Here is an 18,116-nt window from a genome sequence, read left to right as displayed (position 1 = left end):
TTATACTACAGTTAGTTCCAGTCTTCTAATTCTAAGAATGCTGATATTTATATAATTTTCTTTGAAAGAAATTCAGTGTCTGTGATATATGAAAAGGTTTTGGCTTAAGGAATATCTTCAGCTTAACTGAATTTAAAGGATTTGATGGACCACATGTAGAAAATGGGAAGTCAAAAGTAAACTCTGACTGCTTGTGCCACATTCTCTCTTATCAGCCCTGACCTTAAAGCAGGGCAAGTAGGGCAGTGTTTTATAATCTTTATGTTTTTAATCTTCTGCAGACATACACTGTCAGGGTTGATGTCCACCCATATGCCCAAAATTAACTTCTTTTTTTTGTTTAAACAATTTACTTATAAAAAATAATTAACCTGCTAATATTGAGAAAACATTTACCAAAGTCTTACCAGCCGTAAACTGGTATATATCATATGAATAAACATTTTTAAAATGTAAATATAAAAATAATATGTTTACATAATACAAAATAGATACCAAAATGTGAAGACGCACTGTTATTTTGTTATATTCCGTACATGATGCATTTCTATTCATGTGTTATCTTTAGCAGATCATTTGTATGTCTTTAATTTGATTTACTCATGTTGTTTAGTACAGATATTAAAACAGAAGGTTCAAACTATAGTTCGTTTGATTTAGTGCACACATTATGTTTCATTTAATAACTTTAATGTACTCGTCAAAACCAATTTTTACTTGAATTTGCCGCTTGACAGGTGTTTATTTTGGACCCTGTGTGTAGGCATCTCTTCTCTTCTCTTCTCTTCTCTTGACTGAATTGCCCTAGAGAGTATAATACCACAAGTGGAGAAGGAGCGATCAATGCAGAACTGAGCAGGATATTGTAACATGAGTCAAGGCGGAAGAAAGCTGAGGTTTGGAGCTCAAAATATGCAATAATGCCCAGAAAGTAAGCAGAGAAGGGAAGAAAAGTGTAAATGGAGAAGCTGCTGAGGCTAGAGGTGAATATCTGCCTCAGACTGAAAGGAGCAAATTAAGAAGTTAAAGGCAGAGGTGGAAAACACCATCTCTTTTCTTTCATATGTGGCCTATTCTCAGACTGACAAGCAAGAAAATGAGAGGTACTGTAAGACATCCCTGCAGGGACACATTATCTGTCTGCCCAACACTGAAACACTGTTATTTGAATCCCATTTCTTTTTGTAGTAAAAACGGTTTAATGCAACTGGATATTTTCTACATTAACTAATTTAATATTCACATTGGCAGGCTACTTTTTTTTTTACATTACCTCTGCATTCTCTTCTTTCTTATATGCTTTTTCTCTCTTTTTGTTAAGCTTGTGTGGACACTTTACTGGACTGTGGTGCTGTGAGTTTAGCTGCAAATGTGTCGGTTATATCCCATTTGTAATTACAGTGTGTTTGCTCTGCTCTGATCTAAAGGAAATTAGTTCCACTAAACAACTTGCCCATCCTTTAGTTCATTACTACTCTGAAAGAGAGTTAGCGCTTGATGAATTTATGTGGGTAGGAAAAGGCATTTTCATGGAGGACTGGGATTGCTTTGTTGGACTGCATTGCCAATTGGGCTACTAAATGGCCCAATGGGATGCTCTTGGCAGGAGTAACCTAAACATTTATTGGCCTGACCAAGAAGTAAACAGTCAACAGGAGAGCTAGATTATGTTACATTTAATATTTAGACCATCTGTGTGGAGACCATGCTCTAGTTTTAGTGGGCTATCATCCCAGTAGCACTGTCAATGATTATTCATTAGTCACGTTACAGCCCTTAGGAATATATTGTATACTTTGATGATGGTAAAACTCACATTTCTGTACAGCATTCTGGACCTTTAATTGATATTTTGAGGAACTGTTGCAATTTACTGAGACGAAGAGCTTTATTTATTTAGGCTGCAAACAATTCAAGATGCGGTTCTTTTATATTATGATATATTTAACTGGCAAAATGTAAAAAAAAAAATGATGTTGTATAAATAAAGTTATATGTATTAAATATGTATAAATGTAGTATATTACCAGTCAAAAATGTGTGTGTGTACATATATATATATACAAACATAAAATGGCAAGCTGACAATTCAATATATGTTGTCTGAAAAAAAGATATTATTCTAAACAATTTTCTTCCTTATTTAAATGTCTTATTTATTTATTTTTTTATAGTTTTTTTTTTTCTTGTTATCAGTACAAAAAAATATTAAGACACTATTTTGTAAGAATTTTTAAAGAAATTTCTTAAAGTAGATGGCACAGGCTAATTTTGATGTCCTGAAAGAGTTGCAAGATTGTGTTCATGGACAGAATAAACGTAGCAAAACAAGAAAACTGTAAATTTTTAAAGAGCAGGAAAAGCTGACAATGCTGTGTGTCTGGAGGGAGTGTGATGCCAAGGTCACGTAAAGACTGCATAGAAAGACACGCACAGAGCCTCATGAGGGAGCCCACACAGTTTTCACATATAAGTATAGAATAAAGTAGGTTGTGTGAAAGAGGAGGAATAAAACACAGATAGAAAGAGAGAATAAAGGATATGAGAAAGTAAGATTAGACCCAGAGATCCTGCTCTCATTGGCACCAGCTATACTGAAACACTGGAGAAACTAAAGGAATTATTCCACCCATGTGTCTGACACAGGCTTTGTAAGTGCTTCTGTTGTCTGCCCACTTACCCTGTCATCCTTCACTCTCGATTTCAAAAACATCTTTGTGTGTGGTCTCAATTGTGGAGGAGTTTGTCATGCCATACGTGACATAGCCCAGTGAATAGTGTGTTGGTGTGTGTGTGTTTATGTGCAAAACTGTGACATTTCTCTATAAATGTCCTTTCTAAGTTAAAACTGATCAATATTAACATTGACAGAAATAATGCATGATCTGTTTTTAAATGACCTGTTCTGTAATCTTGTAAAGTAGCAGAGCTGGTTCTCCTCTAAGGTCATGGTTCAATGTAAATGGATTGTTTTATAATTGCTGCATTAGTAGAGGAATAGACTACTGTAATAGGATTTGTCTCCTGGTGTAGAAGCTTCCAGTCATGCTGATTACTTGGAAGATAAAGCAGTGCTGTGGACACAATGGATTACATGAGCTGTCATGAGACATGTAGGCATGTGTGCTGAAGAGACACATACATTTATATACATAAAAAAAAAAAAACATGGTCTTTGGTACAGGATTTGACAATAATGGTGAGGAACAGCCTAAAGACCAGCTACAATGAATTTTCATGCAGGTCCAGGTTGAAAAGTTATGTTGTTCCAGCACATCTAGGCTAATATGAGGAGAGATCCCACCTTGTCCACCTTGGCTCTTATTATCCACATCACTCAAAAATGTCAAGTCATTATATGATGTGAGTCACTTTTTCCCGTTATTTCAGTGGTGTTTGTGTCTTTTATTGTCAGTGTGTCTGAAGGGAAGCTCTGCTTAGGTAGAGCTGGACCATCATAGGATGGCTCTGGTCTGTGTTTAATGATTGTGGGCAATGTAGCCTTCCTCAAATCTATTTGGGGTTAAATGTTACTCCTCTCACAGAACTCCTGCTGTTGTGCCTTGAGTTAAATCCTTATACGTTTGGCTTCTATTACCATAATCGTCAGTGAACATTTTTCATTACAAGACATTTACGCTACAGTACAAACATTTGGTGTCAGCAAGATTTTTTAAAATGTTTTTCAAAAAAATATTTTATGCTCACCATGGCTGCATTAATATGATCAAAATACAGTAAAAACAGTAATAATACAATTTTAAATACCGAAACCTAAATAGTATTAGATATTAGGAGTGTGTGTAGGTCAGGATTGCCTTCATTGTGAGGACCTGCCAACAGTTTTCTCTACCATGTAATTTAGTCTTCTCTGTAAGCATTATTATTTATTTGAGTGGATCATTTTTTATTTGGACTAATTTTAGGCTTTGGTTTAGTTATGCATGTGTGCTAAGTTTAATAACATGTTGTCTATCTGTCTGTCTGTCTGTCTTTCCCTCTCTAGGAAACCTTTTCCAATTGGGGACAGAGTGACGTTCAGTGGTAAAGAATGTGTCTGTCAGCAGTGTTCCCTCAAGCTGGTTAATTCCAATGAGCCAATCAAAATCCACGGGCCCAGTCGTAAGTCCCATTCTTCAATTTAAACATTTTCCTATTCGTCTGCATAACATGTGGTCCACATGTGTGTCTTTGTGTAGAGGCTAGATCGTAAATCATATGTAAGTATTTTGCCAAATCTGCCACTCAAAAGTGTTTTTGTGTGTGTGTGTGTGTGTGTGTGTGTGTGTGTGTGTGTGTGTGAGTGTGTTTGGATGTTCTCATTCATATGTCTCCATCTCTTGGGTGTTTTCAGTAGTCTGCTGTGTGTATATATATATATATATATATATATATATATATATATACCTATATATTTTTCAAAGGCTTGGGAGCTAAAACCCTCCATATGGCTGTATTGACTTGCATGTCTCTAAGGGGAGAGGACAGACCCCTGTTCAACAGATTAGAGTGTGTGTACCGTATGGGTAAACAGAGGCAAAATGCTGTGGTTTTTATAAAGGCCAGAGGTGAAGAGCATCTCAGCTCTGTGTCTATGTTTTCTCTTTGGTTGAACATATGTAGGGAGTCATTTTTGCTATGCAGTCTTTCCCATTATATACTATATAAAATATATATATATATATTAAGTTTTTTAAAGATGGAAATAATATTAGTTAGTTTTCTTTTTATTACAATTAAGTCAATATAATAGACTAGTGAAATGAAATGCTCAATCCCTCTCTGAGCAATGGCTAACTTTAGCTTTTTATTTCAATCCTGTTAAGTTCCATCCTGTTTGAAATCCTCTTAATAGTCTTGGCATTGTGTTAATAATCAAATTTAAGTGCCTGAGTTTGACCAGATTAGGTTTCTGAAAGTCTGGCAAACCCTTTTACAGAAATACCTGTTTAAATAACAACAAAATCATATTCATTTTTATTTATTTTTTACTACATAAGTATGAGCCATCGTCTGTTTCTCTTAAACACTTGTAATCACAGCTGCTACAGGGAAACGGAGGAATTGTTGGAATATAAGAATGAACATCTGTCTCTGAGTAAAGATTGACCTGACTGATCGTGAAGGTGAACTGAAGAAAGCCGAGCTCTGTGTCATGGTGAAAATACTCTAAACATAGCTGAACATCCTCCAAATAAAAACAAATGATGCACTGACCTTTCTGTTACAGCCATATATCATATGCTGGCCTACCCTGCCTACACAGCTCAATAAATTGTGTGTGTATTTCTGCTAACTTAACCTTAATACTGATTTATTGATTTGTATTTCATGTGTTTTTTTATTAACCTGTCAAGGCCGACTGGACTGGACACAGGAAAGACTTTTGAACGTTAAGTCCATTATATAACCTCTCTTCTCTTCCTTATGGCTCTTTTTAGAATGTGCAGGTTGTAAGGAGGAGATCAAACAGGGTCAATCTCTGCTGGCGTTAGAGAAACAGTGGCACGTCAGCTGCTTCAGGTGTCAGACCTGCGGCCTGGTCCTGACGGGAGAGTACATCAGCAAGTGAGTGAACACTCCTTCTGTTGACCTGCTGGCTTTCTTTCAGCCACACATTGTGTTGCACAAAGCAGCTTCTTTCTTGTGTTTGAAACCAGATTGACTCTTGTTCATTTAATAAATATTTAATCACAATTTCTCTAATATCTTACACATTCACTTCCAGTAATAGGCCTTTATATCATTTATATACATGGATATAAAATATGTGGATAAATATACAATTCAAAAATTTGTGTGGATACTCTCTCACTGTATATACACTACCGTTCAAAAGTCATGTGACATTGAAGACTGAGTAGTGGTGCTAAAAAATTCATTAAAATAGTTCATTTAAATTGTGATAGTTAATAGTTCACAATATTACTGTTTTTATTGTATTTTTGATCAAATAAATGCAGGCTTGGTGAGCATAAGAGACTTCTTTCAAAGACATTAAAAAGTTTTTGAACGGTGTTGTATATGCATATAAACTTGATTTACTGATAAGCTGGTGCTCCTGTTGTGGACTTTTGTGACAATAATAATAATAATAATAGAGTCACAAAAGTCATGGTTTTTCTGGTTTTGCAAAACCTATGCACCTGTATTTTAGTTTTAGTAACAGTATAAGAATGTGGTTATTCATGTGAGTCTTAATTTGCATGCAGAGACGGCATTCCTTACTGTGAGTCAGACTACCATGCCCAGTTTGGGATAAAGTGTGAAACATGCGACAGATACATCAGTGGACGTGTGCTGGAGGTGAGTCTACATCCCACCACAGGACCAGTGTCCAATGGACCCCCCAACCCAGACTCTCAGCCAGGAACCCCCAATACAGAAAAGTTAGATATTGTACCTTACAATGCAATTTAAGAAATAAATACTTTTGATTAGCAAGGATGCATTACACTGATCAAAATGATAGTAAAGTCATTTATAATGTCATTCTTGCTGTTCCTTTGAACTTCTATTCAGTAGAGTACTGAAAAAATCTATCAGAGTTTTCACAAAAATATTGAGCAGCACAACTGTTTTCAATATTCATAATAATAAGAGACTTTCAAAAGCATTAAAAAAAATCAGTAACACTTTACTTAAAGCCTTTATTTATAATGCTTTATAAAGGGTTAATAGAGGGTATAGTGCATTATAGTTATTCATAATGTGCGTTGTAATACATTATATCTTGTCGTAAATAATTATAAATGAATTTAAAATGCATAGTGTAACAATGAATTGATAAGTGTCATTATGTATTTACTGTGGTTACAATTATTCATGAGACTGCATGACTTTAAGTAAAGTGTTACCAAAAAATCTTACTGACCCCAAACTTTTGAATGGTAGAGTAGTGGTATTTATTGGAAATGTAATGAAAGTTTCATTCATGTCTACAGACCAGCGATTACATTGAGTTATACCTGAAAAGAACATGAATTGATCCATCAGGCAGGAAGCCTCCGTTATAAAAAGATCAAGGGCTAAGAATGAGGAGATGGATGAAGAAACCCAGACAGACAGGGGAATAAAACCACCGTTTGAAGCAGTCTTCCCTCAGAAATACACACTCTTTTCTCTCTCACAACGCTTTCACCATTTATGGTTAACAGACAGCAAAAAATACACCTTGGAGAGACTAGTAGAGAATAACACTTTGAGAGAATAAACAAGTGAGGACTATCACTATTTTTCTCGGTCTTCCTCCTAAAATATTTATTTATTGTATAGTGTATATAATACTATTCATATTTGTATTAAAAAATGTAGTTGAAGTTTATTACAGGTGGTTTGAAATGGAAGTTACTGAGAGAATGAGTGATTGAGCTAATGAAGAGCCAGTGGGTTGCCCTGCCTTTAGTTTTCCTCCCCAGTGGCTCGTCCTTCAGAGGAATGGCCTAATATTCTGGCCTTTGATGCTTCATAAGCAAGAATGGTTATTTTGGCTGGTACCCCTGGCACCCTTTTTATGTTGACTTGCTATTTTTTGACATTCCTGAGTAGGGTTGTGGAGTCATGGAGCTGGAGAGAGAAACGGAGAACGTGAGAGACTTTGAGTAATGTGACGGTCGCAGGGGAAGTGAAACATGATGAGGTAGTTTACATACAAATAAGAAAGGAGATAATTTGCCAGCCGAGAGTTCCAAAGCTGATGAAGCTTAATGCTAATACACACACATTTGAAAAACATTTGAGTAAGATTGTGTACTCACACACACAAACTCATTCCTGTCGCTTTGTTTACTCTTTATCAGTCTGAGTGGCTGGTGTGAAGTGCTCCGTGTTCCAGCGAGAGCTCAAGTCAGGTTATTTATAGCTAGTGGGACACAGGCTGATTTATCTTTATCTGCCTGTTTGATTTGCACTCATTCCCCCTGGGAGACACCTAGTAATACCACATGCCTCTGAGCACTTAGAAACTGACAGCTCGCTGATTCCTGGAGCAATGGCAGCATACACTATGTCTCTAGCACATAAACTGGCCTTCTTTCACCACCTGCTCTCCAATATGCCCTTTTGTTCTCAGGGCTTCCTAATGAGACAACATTTGGTGTCATGATGTTTGTCATACTAGTCTAAGAACTTACATTTTCGATACATAATGGCCAGTTATTTTGTTTGTCTTTGTTCTTCTGATGTAAATAGTACAACTCAGATCAATTAGGGTTTTTGAGTGAATGATTCAAATGACTCACTGATAAATAATATTATAAAGACAATCACTTGTTTTGCCAAAGGTGGGGTAAGTGATTTCTGGTAGCCAATGTTGATATTTGAAATCACCAAAACAAATACGCCCCTACCCCAAAAGGGTCTCACCCCTATTTTTTTTTTTTTTTTTTTTGTTATCAACATTTTCTATTTTTCATACATAACATCCAAAATAAAAATAAATAAATAAATTTAAAAAAAACAACAGACACATACTCAATATCTCAAAGTCCAGTCAAAGGGAGGGAGAGAGGGAAGGACAAGAAAAACACAAAAGTCACTCCTTTATACAGTCACGTATATCAAAGAGAATGCACTGCCAAGCATCAATGGTAGAAGGCTTGGCCCCATTGATTCGTGCTGTTGTACATTCACAAGTCACTATTTGCAGGAGGCTACGGATCCAATATGTTTTTCCACACATGTGCGGTGTAAACCAGTTTTGTATTATTGTCTTCTTCGCAACTGTAAAACCAGCAAACAACATTCTCTTTTGCATTGAACTTATACAGAGACCAGAATCATCATTAAGAAGACACAAACTTGGATTAACAGACCAATCAATTTGCAGTAAGGATGATAAAACCAGGTTTACATGTGTCCATAGACTGATGACGACAGGACATTCCCAAAACATATGCAGAAAAGTACCTGATGATGTAGTATTACATATATGGTAGTTGAGATTTGGTTGTAGTTTCATTTTAAATCTTTTGTAAGGAGTTATGTATGCTCTATGAATGACTTTGAAGTGAATAAGATGATGAGCCAGATTTTTAGATGTTAAATTGAGATTAGACCACACTCTCTCCCAGTCGACAGATAAATTAAGGTCAGATAATTCCCTATTCCAAATAGTTTTAATAGAAAGAGGTTTGGTAATGCAATCAATAATCTTATTATATATTAAAGAAACAGATGGCCGACCAACAGATGGTGCAATCCAATCCTGCATAGGATGAGAGGAGATGGGAGATGCCCAAGGAACTCCATACGCTTTGAGAGCAGAACGTAATTGAAGAAAGACAAAATATGCGGATGCTGGTAGACAAAATTTGGTTCTTAATGTCTGAAATGAACATAGGCCCTGGTTATCATATATATCACCGCACGTGTTTACACCTAAAGAGGACCAAGAGGGTTGGACAAATGGACGATTTCCGCATACAAAATTAAAATTGTGCCATAAAGGTGTACTGTTACAAAATTTGAAGGTTCCTCCTATCCGACGTTCCACCGTTTTCCAGATTTTAATAGAGTTGGCCACAACCGGACCAAATTTATAATTATCCCCTTTTTTTCCTGTGCCAGTAAATAACATATCTTGGAGTCTATTTGGTTTAACCTTGTCAGCTTAAATCACTCTCCAAGAAACTGTAGATTGAGGATCAACCCAATTATGAAGAGCCTTAAGCTGGAACGACCAATAATACAGTTCAAAATTTGGTACAGCCAGTCCTCCTGCGCTATTAGGATGTTGTAATGTGGTAAGTTTAATTCTGGGGCATTTATCATTTATAATTTAGAAATTACGGAGTTGATCTCCTTAAAGTAACCTGGAGGGGGAGAAAGTGGTAGCATAGAGAAAAAAAAATTAAATCGAGGTAACAAATTCATCTTAACAGTGGAGATTCTTCCTTGAAGAGAGACTTTAAGATTCTTCCATCTTTGAATGTAATTTTTGACCTTAACTAAAATATTATTAAAATTGTCTCTGGCAATCTTATGAATGTTTTTATATATGGTAATGCCCAAATAGATGAAAGATTCCTTAAAGGAAAACGCCACCGGTTTTCCATATTCTAATATGTTCTTCCCTCAACTTAGACGAGTTGATATGTACCTCTACCGTCTCAGTGTGTGCACTTAATCGCTCTAGCGCACGGCACAACTATGTTAGCGTTTAGCTTAGCCCCATTCATTCCTTAGGATCCAAACAGGGATGAATTTAGAAGCCACCAAACACTTCCATGTTTTCCCTATTTAAAGATGGTTACATGAGTAGTTACACGAGTAAGTGTGGTGACACAAAATAAAACGTGGTGATTTTCTAAGCAGATAAAAAATGATAACTATAATGTATGGCGGAAGAGCACGTCGCAGCACTTCGACCACGGCGCAGTAATATCATCATGCGCCGAGGTCGAAGTGCTGCGACGTGCTCATTTGCTCACTTGCTCACTAGCCGTGCGCTAGAGCGATTAAGTGCACGCACTGAGACGGGAGAGGTACGTATCAACTCGACTAAGTTGAGGGAAGAACATATTAGAATATGGAAAATAATTTTCCTTTAATAGGGATAAATGAGGGAATAGAAGAATGAACTTAATTAACTCAAAGGCTTTTTCTGCATCAAGTGAAAAGACCGCACAAGGGGTCGGGTGGGAGTCTGCAAAGTCAAGAATATGAAGGAGTCGACGCATATTGTCAGATGCATTGCGCCCCTTGATAAAACCGGTTTGGTCCTCCTTGATCAGACTATGAATTACCTTCTCCATACGAAAAGCAAAAACTTTAGCATAGATTTTAAGATCACATGGGATAAGCGAAATCGGTCTGTAGCTGGAACAGTCTAATGGATATTTCCCTTTTTTAAGAAGTAATGAAATCAGTGATGTTTTTTGATCTCTATGAAATACCCCATGTTCAATTGCAAAATTAAATGAATTAAGCATAAGTGTCCCTACCAAATCCCAAATTTCCAAATATAATTCAGGGGGGAGACCATCTAGACCCAGCGATTTGCCTTTTTGAAGGCTTTTTTAGAGAGACGTGAAGCTCCTCCAAACTTAATGGGGCCTCCAAAGATTCTTTATCCACCTGTGAGATCCGAGGCAGTTCCAATTTATCTAAATACTGCTTACAAATTGGTTCATCAAAATCTGTTTTGGCTTTATACAGATTCACGTAAAAACCTTTAAATATGTCATTAATTGCCACAGGTTTCGTGGTGACGTGATCATCCGATGATTTTATTGCGCTAATATATGCCTTAGACTCGCATTCTTTCAACCTAAGGGCCAATAAATGACTAGGTCTCTCTGATTCAGAATAATATTTTTGCCTAGTCCTATCTAAAATAAATTCTGCCTTTGAGTGTGAAAGTAAATCATATTCTTCTTTTAAAGAGGACAACTGTGTAGCCTGTTGCTCAGTAAAATGTTTTTTTTTGTAGGTTTTGCAATGATTGGATTTTATTTTCTAATTGTGTAAACTGATGAGTTTTCGCATTGGCAAGAGTAGAAGAAAAAGATATACAGAATCCTCGTATAGCACACTTAGTCGATTCCCACATTATTTGAGGATCCACATCAGAGGGCATATTGATTTCAAGAAATTTCTTAATATATTCTTTTAGTGAAATAATGAAAGTAATACTTAATAATGATATGTTAAAGTGCCATCTAGGGGACTTGGCTTTAACATCGGAAAGAGGAACACTGCAATTGGTAATATAGAGATGGAGGAATTAGACGAAATTAAAGATGGGCTGAGAAATATGTAGTCTATCCTAGAGAAAGGGTGAATCCCATTTCTCTGTCTTACCCCTTCCCCTTACCCCTTCCCCTTAGTTTTGCGCGTTCACGTGAGAGTAAGGGCTATCCCAATTCTCGTTTTGATCGAGGGGTAGGGCTAAGGGGAAGGGGTAGATACCCCTTAAAACCAAGCATTTTCGCGAGCTTACTTGAAACCAAGGGGTACACAGAACGCACTGCGCAACCGGCAACAATGCCGGCCAGATCATCAAGTATTAAAGTATTTTCGGCTTAAATAATTTATTTAAAAATTATGACAGTCTTGTTTTGTGCTCTAGACAGTCCTGTACATATATATTTGCAACATGATCTCACAGAATTCCGTGTAATGTTCACGGACTTAATTAACCTCCGAATCTGTGGTGGGCTCACAGAAGTGATACCAATGTAAGTCAGTGACAGGCATCAGCCGTGCTCCACGCACGGAAACCCTTAGCATCAATATGCCGATGCAATACTGGGAAATTTATCGTCATTATTATTGTTCAGAACTGGATAGGTTGAGGGTAGGGGTGGGGTCAGGTACTCCAGTGAAAGTATAACTGCATCGGAGTCACTCTTTTTACGTGGTCCGATGCAGCGCTGGTGTTGAACCAGTGAATCCGTGCATGGACCACGGCTGATGCCTTCTGTGAGCCCAGCACGGAATTTTCGGCGATTCCGTGATGCCACCACAGATTCGGGGTTAATTAAGTCCGTGAACATTACACGGAATTCTGTGAGATCAGGTTGATATTTGCAACCATGTTCTTAACTGAAATGTTTTAAAAAATCGCTAGTTTGCGATGCTAACGTTACATTGCTGATTTGCACAACAGTCCCGCAGATTAGCCTTGAATAGACTCCATGCATGTCTACAGTTTTAACAAGTTTGTAAAATGATCCATAGTTTGTGATCAACACTTGTCGGCTCTGGTGACGTAGCAGCCAGCTAGCGATGGTGTAGGATGACGTAACCGTAACCAAGTGGTGTCTCATTTCATAGGGGTATGTTTTCACCCCTAGCGCTTACCACTCGGTTTCAAGGGACAAGGGCTAGGGGTAAGACGAAGGGGTAGGGGAAGGGGAAGGGGAAGGGGTAAGACAGAGAAATGGGATTCACCCAAAGTCTTATGCCTATTAGAAAAAAAAGTGGAGTCCTTAGCTTTAGTATTCTGAATTCTCCAAAGATCGATTAAGTTGAGCTCCGTGATAAATTTATTCAGTAATTTAGAGGATGGATTGGCTGTTGTATCAGATTGAGATTTATCTAAAGCAGGATTTATGACAGCATTAAAATCACCACCCACCACTAATGGGCAGTCAGTCTGCTCAAGTAATGTTTTGGAAATCTGTGTAAGGAACGCACTGTCTGTCTCATTCGGACCATAAATAGAGACCAGTGCTAACCTATTATTATATATTTTGCATCGGATAAAAACAAATCTACCCTTCTCATCACTACCAAGGTGTTCAATTGTTAAATTTAACTTTCGGTTAGCAAGGATAAGCAACCCCTTAGTTTTATTTTGAGCACAGGAAAAATTTATTCTGAAAACGTGCCACGTCAGATTGTTTTAAATGTGTCTCTTGAATTAGGGCACAGGAAATAGATTTACGGTGTAAATATTCTAACACACGGGTTCGTTTAACAGCAGAATTTAGACCATTCACATTCAGTGATAAAATATTTAGAGTATGCATTGAATATTCATAATCCCAAGATTGTATTCAATAAATGAAAAAAAAAACAAAAGCACTTCCATTCTGTAAATAGCATGTAAACGCTGATGTGCTGATGTGCTGATGTGCATACCAAACCTCCTAGATGAAAAATCCCTGAAAAATAAGGTAAAATAAATAAAAGTTTAAATGTCTGTTGTAAAAAGTAAAAACAACATAAAAATATGAACAACCAACAACCATAAACAAGGAACAACTCAGACCACACATTACCGAGAACATAGGTCTGACTGAGCAACAAAAATAGTGATGGTTTGTGACCGATCCACTCCAACATGTCTCCCGAAAAGGGAAAAAATAGTAGTGTGACATTGTTCTGTGCGCATTTCACCGGATAGGCCTGCCGAGCACCCTTCAGGATATCTGATCTGTCATGCCATCTCAGTACATGAAAAATAAGAGAGTGTGGCCGATCGGAGCCTCTCCCTCCGTCATACACACGGTGCGCCCGGTCAATCTCAATGCCACGGCCCCTCAAGGAAGGAATCCACTTGGGAAGATTAACTCTGAGGAATCCCTCAGCCCCCTCTGGCAGCCCTACCAGTCGTACGTTGTTCCTCCTGCACCTGTCCTCCATATCTGTCATCTTCTCGGTGAGTCGCTCCAGCTGATTTCTTACGTCCGTGACTGCCCTCCTATCCTCACGTGCATCTGCTTGAACATAATTAACGCGGTCACATGTCTGCTTCGCCGCGGTAGCTATGGCCTCAAACTCCTCTTTTAGCTCTTTAACAGACTTGTTGGTCGCTTGTATGTCCTCACACAGTTTGTGCAATGCTGGAAACAGTACAGAGTCCATCACATCTCTTACTGCCGAATTCACAACCGAATTCAAAGTGCTTTGCTGCTCTTTAAATGCCAGTTCAATACGGCTAGCAATAGCATCGTCGAGATCTTTTCTGGAGATGGTGGAATCTCTGAATTTTTTCTTCATTGGCGATTGCTCAATCTCTCTTTTCCGATCCCCTTTGTCTGCCTTAGCACTCATGATGGGTCCAATGCAGAGTGGTTCAAATTTTACTGACAGGATCATATCATATGTGGCAAAGTGAGCAGAGCGAAAGACTAAGCTTGCATCGCCGTCAAAGGGTCACGTGATCCCCGGTCTCACCCCTATTTTGATATCTCCGCCCCACACATATGTACGCATCCCAGGCAACGATTAGTTCTGTGAAACAAAGTAAAACCAAAGTTACTCACCTATCGAGAAGAAACAAAGCAACCTCGGCATCCGAATGCAGGCCTTCCCGCTCCTTGAGTTCTCTCCAGCGCTGGAAAGCTGATCCAATATTTACACGGGTCCTACTTCTTGCCTTATCGTAACACCGTGTCTACACCGGACGCGAGCGGCGCAACAAAATACTCATTATAATCAGTGATGCTGTCTACACTGGATGCCCTGCCTCAACACGACAAATACCTGACAGTAAACTGCTGCTGCGTTCTATTTATGACATTGACACAAATTTCAAATGATTTTCATCGGTCGCTTTGTAGTGACGAGTGCAGACAGACTTTAGCTGTTGCGGTGTGGCATCTGGTGTACACACGGTGTAAGCCTTCTTTTGTTCCACAGACGTTTTCTTCTTTTGCTTTTTATCCGCCATCTCTATCTTTCTGTCGTCACCCAGCTAATGTCCGTCATGTGCACTGAGCGCTCTCTCCTCACATAATGAGTAGACACGCCCCTTACTGTGGATTGGCTACAAGTTTGTTTTGGTACTGGGCCCAAGTTTTCTAAAGCGTTTTTGAAAAAATACATACCCCTCCTTTAAACCAGTTGACTGATTGATTAAATAATTGAAGAAATCATTCATCAACGCATTTTGTTTAGTTCCAGAATTAATCTGTATTTTTGAACGAATCAACTGAGGGATTGATTCCAATGACTCACTTATAAAGAGAGACACTTGTTGCCACCTACTGGTATAACAACATTAATACAAACTGTGAAAAGTGCCAGTACTGTTGGACTGTTACACTAGATTGAAGGGCCAGTATTTATTAACGGTTTTATCATTTTAATTATAATACATAAATTAATTTTTACACCATTCACTTGGGGGGCATCTCTATTCTATCTAATGTGTTGCCTTTCCTCAACTAGAACTCTAAACAAACAGTGAAAATGTTTTTAAAAAGTGTTCATTCTTTCCAGTTCCATCAAGGAGCTCATATTTTTTTTAACTGGCCCAGGGGAATAATTCTCTCAATTACTGATTCTTGGCACTGAAGGATATGCGTAAGCTTTAAATGTGTGTACGGTGAGCAAGAGAGTCATTAAACGTCTGTAGAGCTCAAATGTGTCTTGAGCAGTATTAAAACAGCAATAAAGAAGGAGTGCTCTGTTGCTTAATATGGAGGACACTGTTGAGACAAGTATATGTTGACTGTGTTTATTGCGTTCATGATAAGGGGTTTAACAGGTGGAGCATTTATGTGCTGTATGTGTTATTTTAGAATCATTTAGAGCAACTTACAAAAATGTTTATCGTTCTGTTTGTCCCTGTGCTTCTCTGTCCAGGCTGGAGGCAAACACTACCACCCCACTTGTGCTCGCTGTGCCCGGTGTCAGATGATGTTTACAGAAGGAGAGGAGATGTATCTCACAGGTGAGGAAAGGTTACGGAGGCCAACAGCCGGCACTTTCCATGAATAGGGTGCAAAACAGGGCCTGAAACTCTTCCAAATAAGGAAGTGATTTTGTTTTTCTTTTACAGCAAATGGTCAGTGAAAATTGCTTAACTTTCAGAAAATAGTGATTGTCAACATCAGGTGGTCAAACTACATAATATTATAGAGGAGTTTTATTTTCTATTAATTTTCTATGAGCTTTGTAATTACCAAAATGTGGGAACATGTCTAACTTGTTTAAAATGCTTTTTTAACTTTAAAAAAAATATTTAAAAATGAAATAAAATGAGACCAACATTTCTAAAATTAACAAATAAACTTCAACATCAGAATTAAATGAGATTATATACTATACATTCACTGACATTGTCACAGGACGTGGTTGTAGAAAGTACACACAACAAAGGAGTAGACAAAAAGGAGTATTTAATACACATCAACACACAATTTCCATTTAAACAACATCAATACAAGACAAAGACTGAACAGAAACAGAAGGCTTATAAAGACAGGCAAACTAATGAGCAAACGAGATGAATGATACAAGACAGGTGATGAGAATGAACGATGATTAACTAATAATGAGAACAGGAAATAAACCAAAAAAGGACAAACAGGAACTAAAACACGTGACAGACATATAGTGAAGTAAGAGTATACAGCAAAGACATTAATGTTACTTCAGGAGATTTTTTGACTTTTTTTTTTACCTTGTGAACGATGTTTTTACATGTAAGTGATTAAAAGGTTCCTTAAAAATCTGAAAAGTAAGATAACAAAATTCTCAAACTACACTTAATTAAATCATGTATATGTGTAAAAAATAATTGAGATATTCATTCACAAGTTTATTCAAGTTCAAAAGTTCATCCTCGTGACAGAGCAGATGAGCACTTTGCTAATAAAAGAGCTCTTTTACAATATTACATGACAATCTTTCAACATTAGCTTCATTTCCAGAACATCATGAACAATATGCAAGATTCACATGGGAGATAAAGGCTGTAGTGAGAAGACTTTAACTGATGTTATTCCCAAAAGAGTCACAGAGGCTCATTTTGATCCATCTTAATGCCCCATTCAGTAAATTTCCTCTGTGAAACTGTGTGATCGCTCATATGACTCCCAGTGCCAGCGGCTGGTGAACATTAGAATGCACCGCAAGTCTTTTTCGGTGTTTGTCTCTTCTGTTTCACATTCAGCTCTGAGATGTGTAAGTGTGTTACAGGCTAGCGAACATGCCTCGAGGTAAATGCATTTAAAAGTCAGCAGAGCCGGCCGTCAACACATTACTATCATGCAAAAAAGAGAGAGGTACGTTGGGAACAAGAAAGGGAGAGAATGGGCCAGGCAGAGACAGAGCATCGGATTAAAAAACCCATCAATCTGAAATTGAAAATACTACAGTTGAATGAATGCACTCTGGCCTTTCTTCCCATAGAGTGATTACGTTAAATGTATTTGCCTTAGCTTGAGTTATCCATCTGCTTCCAAATCTCAAACTCACCACTGAGGTCAGGAGGAATGTGATTGGCAGGCAGGTCTAAGATGCCAAACCGAATAAAATGTATAATACAAATCTCAGTCCATTAGGTCCACATTTTCTTCAAAAATGCCATGGTGCCAGTGCCTACTCAAAGAATAATTTCAGTTTATAATATAAATCAGATTATGAATGTAGAAAGAAATATGATTTAAATTTAGTGCCAATTTTTTATCCTACCAATTAAAAGTTTGGGTTCAGTAAGATCTTTTAATGTTGTTTAACGAAGTCTCTTATTCTCACTAAGTCAGCTTTTTTTTTTTTTTTTTTTTTTATACAGAAAACAGTAATATTTTGAAATATGTTGAAACCATTGTGCTGCTTAAGATATTTGTGGAAACTGTGATGATTTTTTTTGTATCAATGTAATGGCCACTTTTGCTCAATTGAATGTGTCCTTGCTAAATAAAAGTATTTCTTTAAAA

General features: G+C 37.5%; 1 protein-coding gene across 6 annotated transcripts in view; it reads left to right on the top strand.

The window, feature by feature from the left end:
- The window catches only part of ablim3 (actin binding LIM protein family, member 3), a 68,056-nt gene that overhangs the window by 29,176 nt on the left and 20,764 nt on the right, over positions 1–18,116 (top strand). For all 6 annotated transcript variants that reach the window (XM_058797748.1, XM_058797747.1, XM_058797746.1 and 3 more), the window contains exons 4-7: positions 4,007–4,122; positions 5,442–5,568; positions 6,213–6,306; positions 16,039–16,126. In XM_058797748.1, the coding sequence (XP_058653731.1) occupies positions 4,007–4,122; positions 5,442–5,568; positions 6,213–6,306; positions 16,039–16,126 (425 nt within the window). The remainder of the gene's footprint in view (positions 1–4,006; positions 4,123–5,441; positions 5,569–6,212; positions 6,307–16,038; positions 16,127–18,116) is intronic.

Source organism: Onychostoma macrolepis, chromosome 14 (genome assembly GCF_012432095.1).
Source record: "Onychostoma macrolepis isolate SWU-2019 chromosome 14, ASM1243209v1, whole genome shotgun sequence".
NCBI lineage: Eukaryota > Metazoa > Chordata > Actinopteri > Cypriniformes > Cyprinidae > Onychostoma > Onychostoma macrolepis.
The sequence above is the reverse complement of the archived record's forward strand: the minus strand, read 5'-3'. Positions and strand labels throughout refer to the sequence as shown.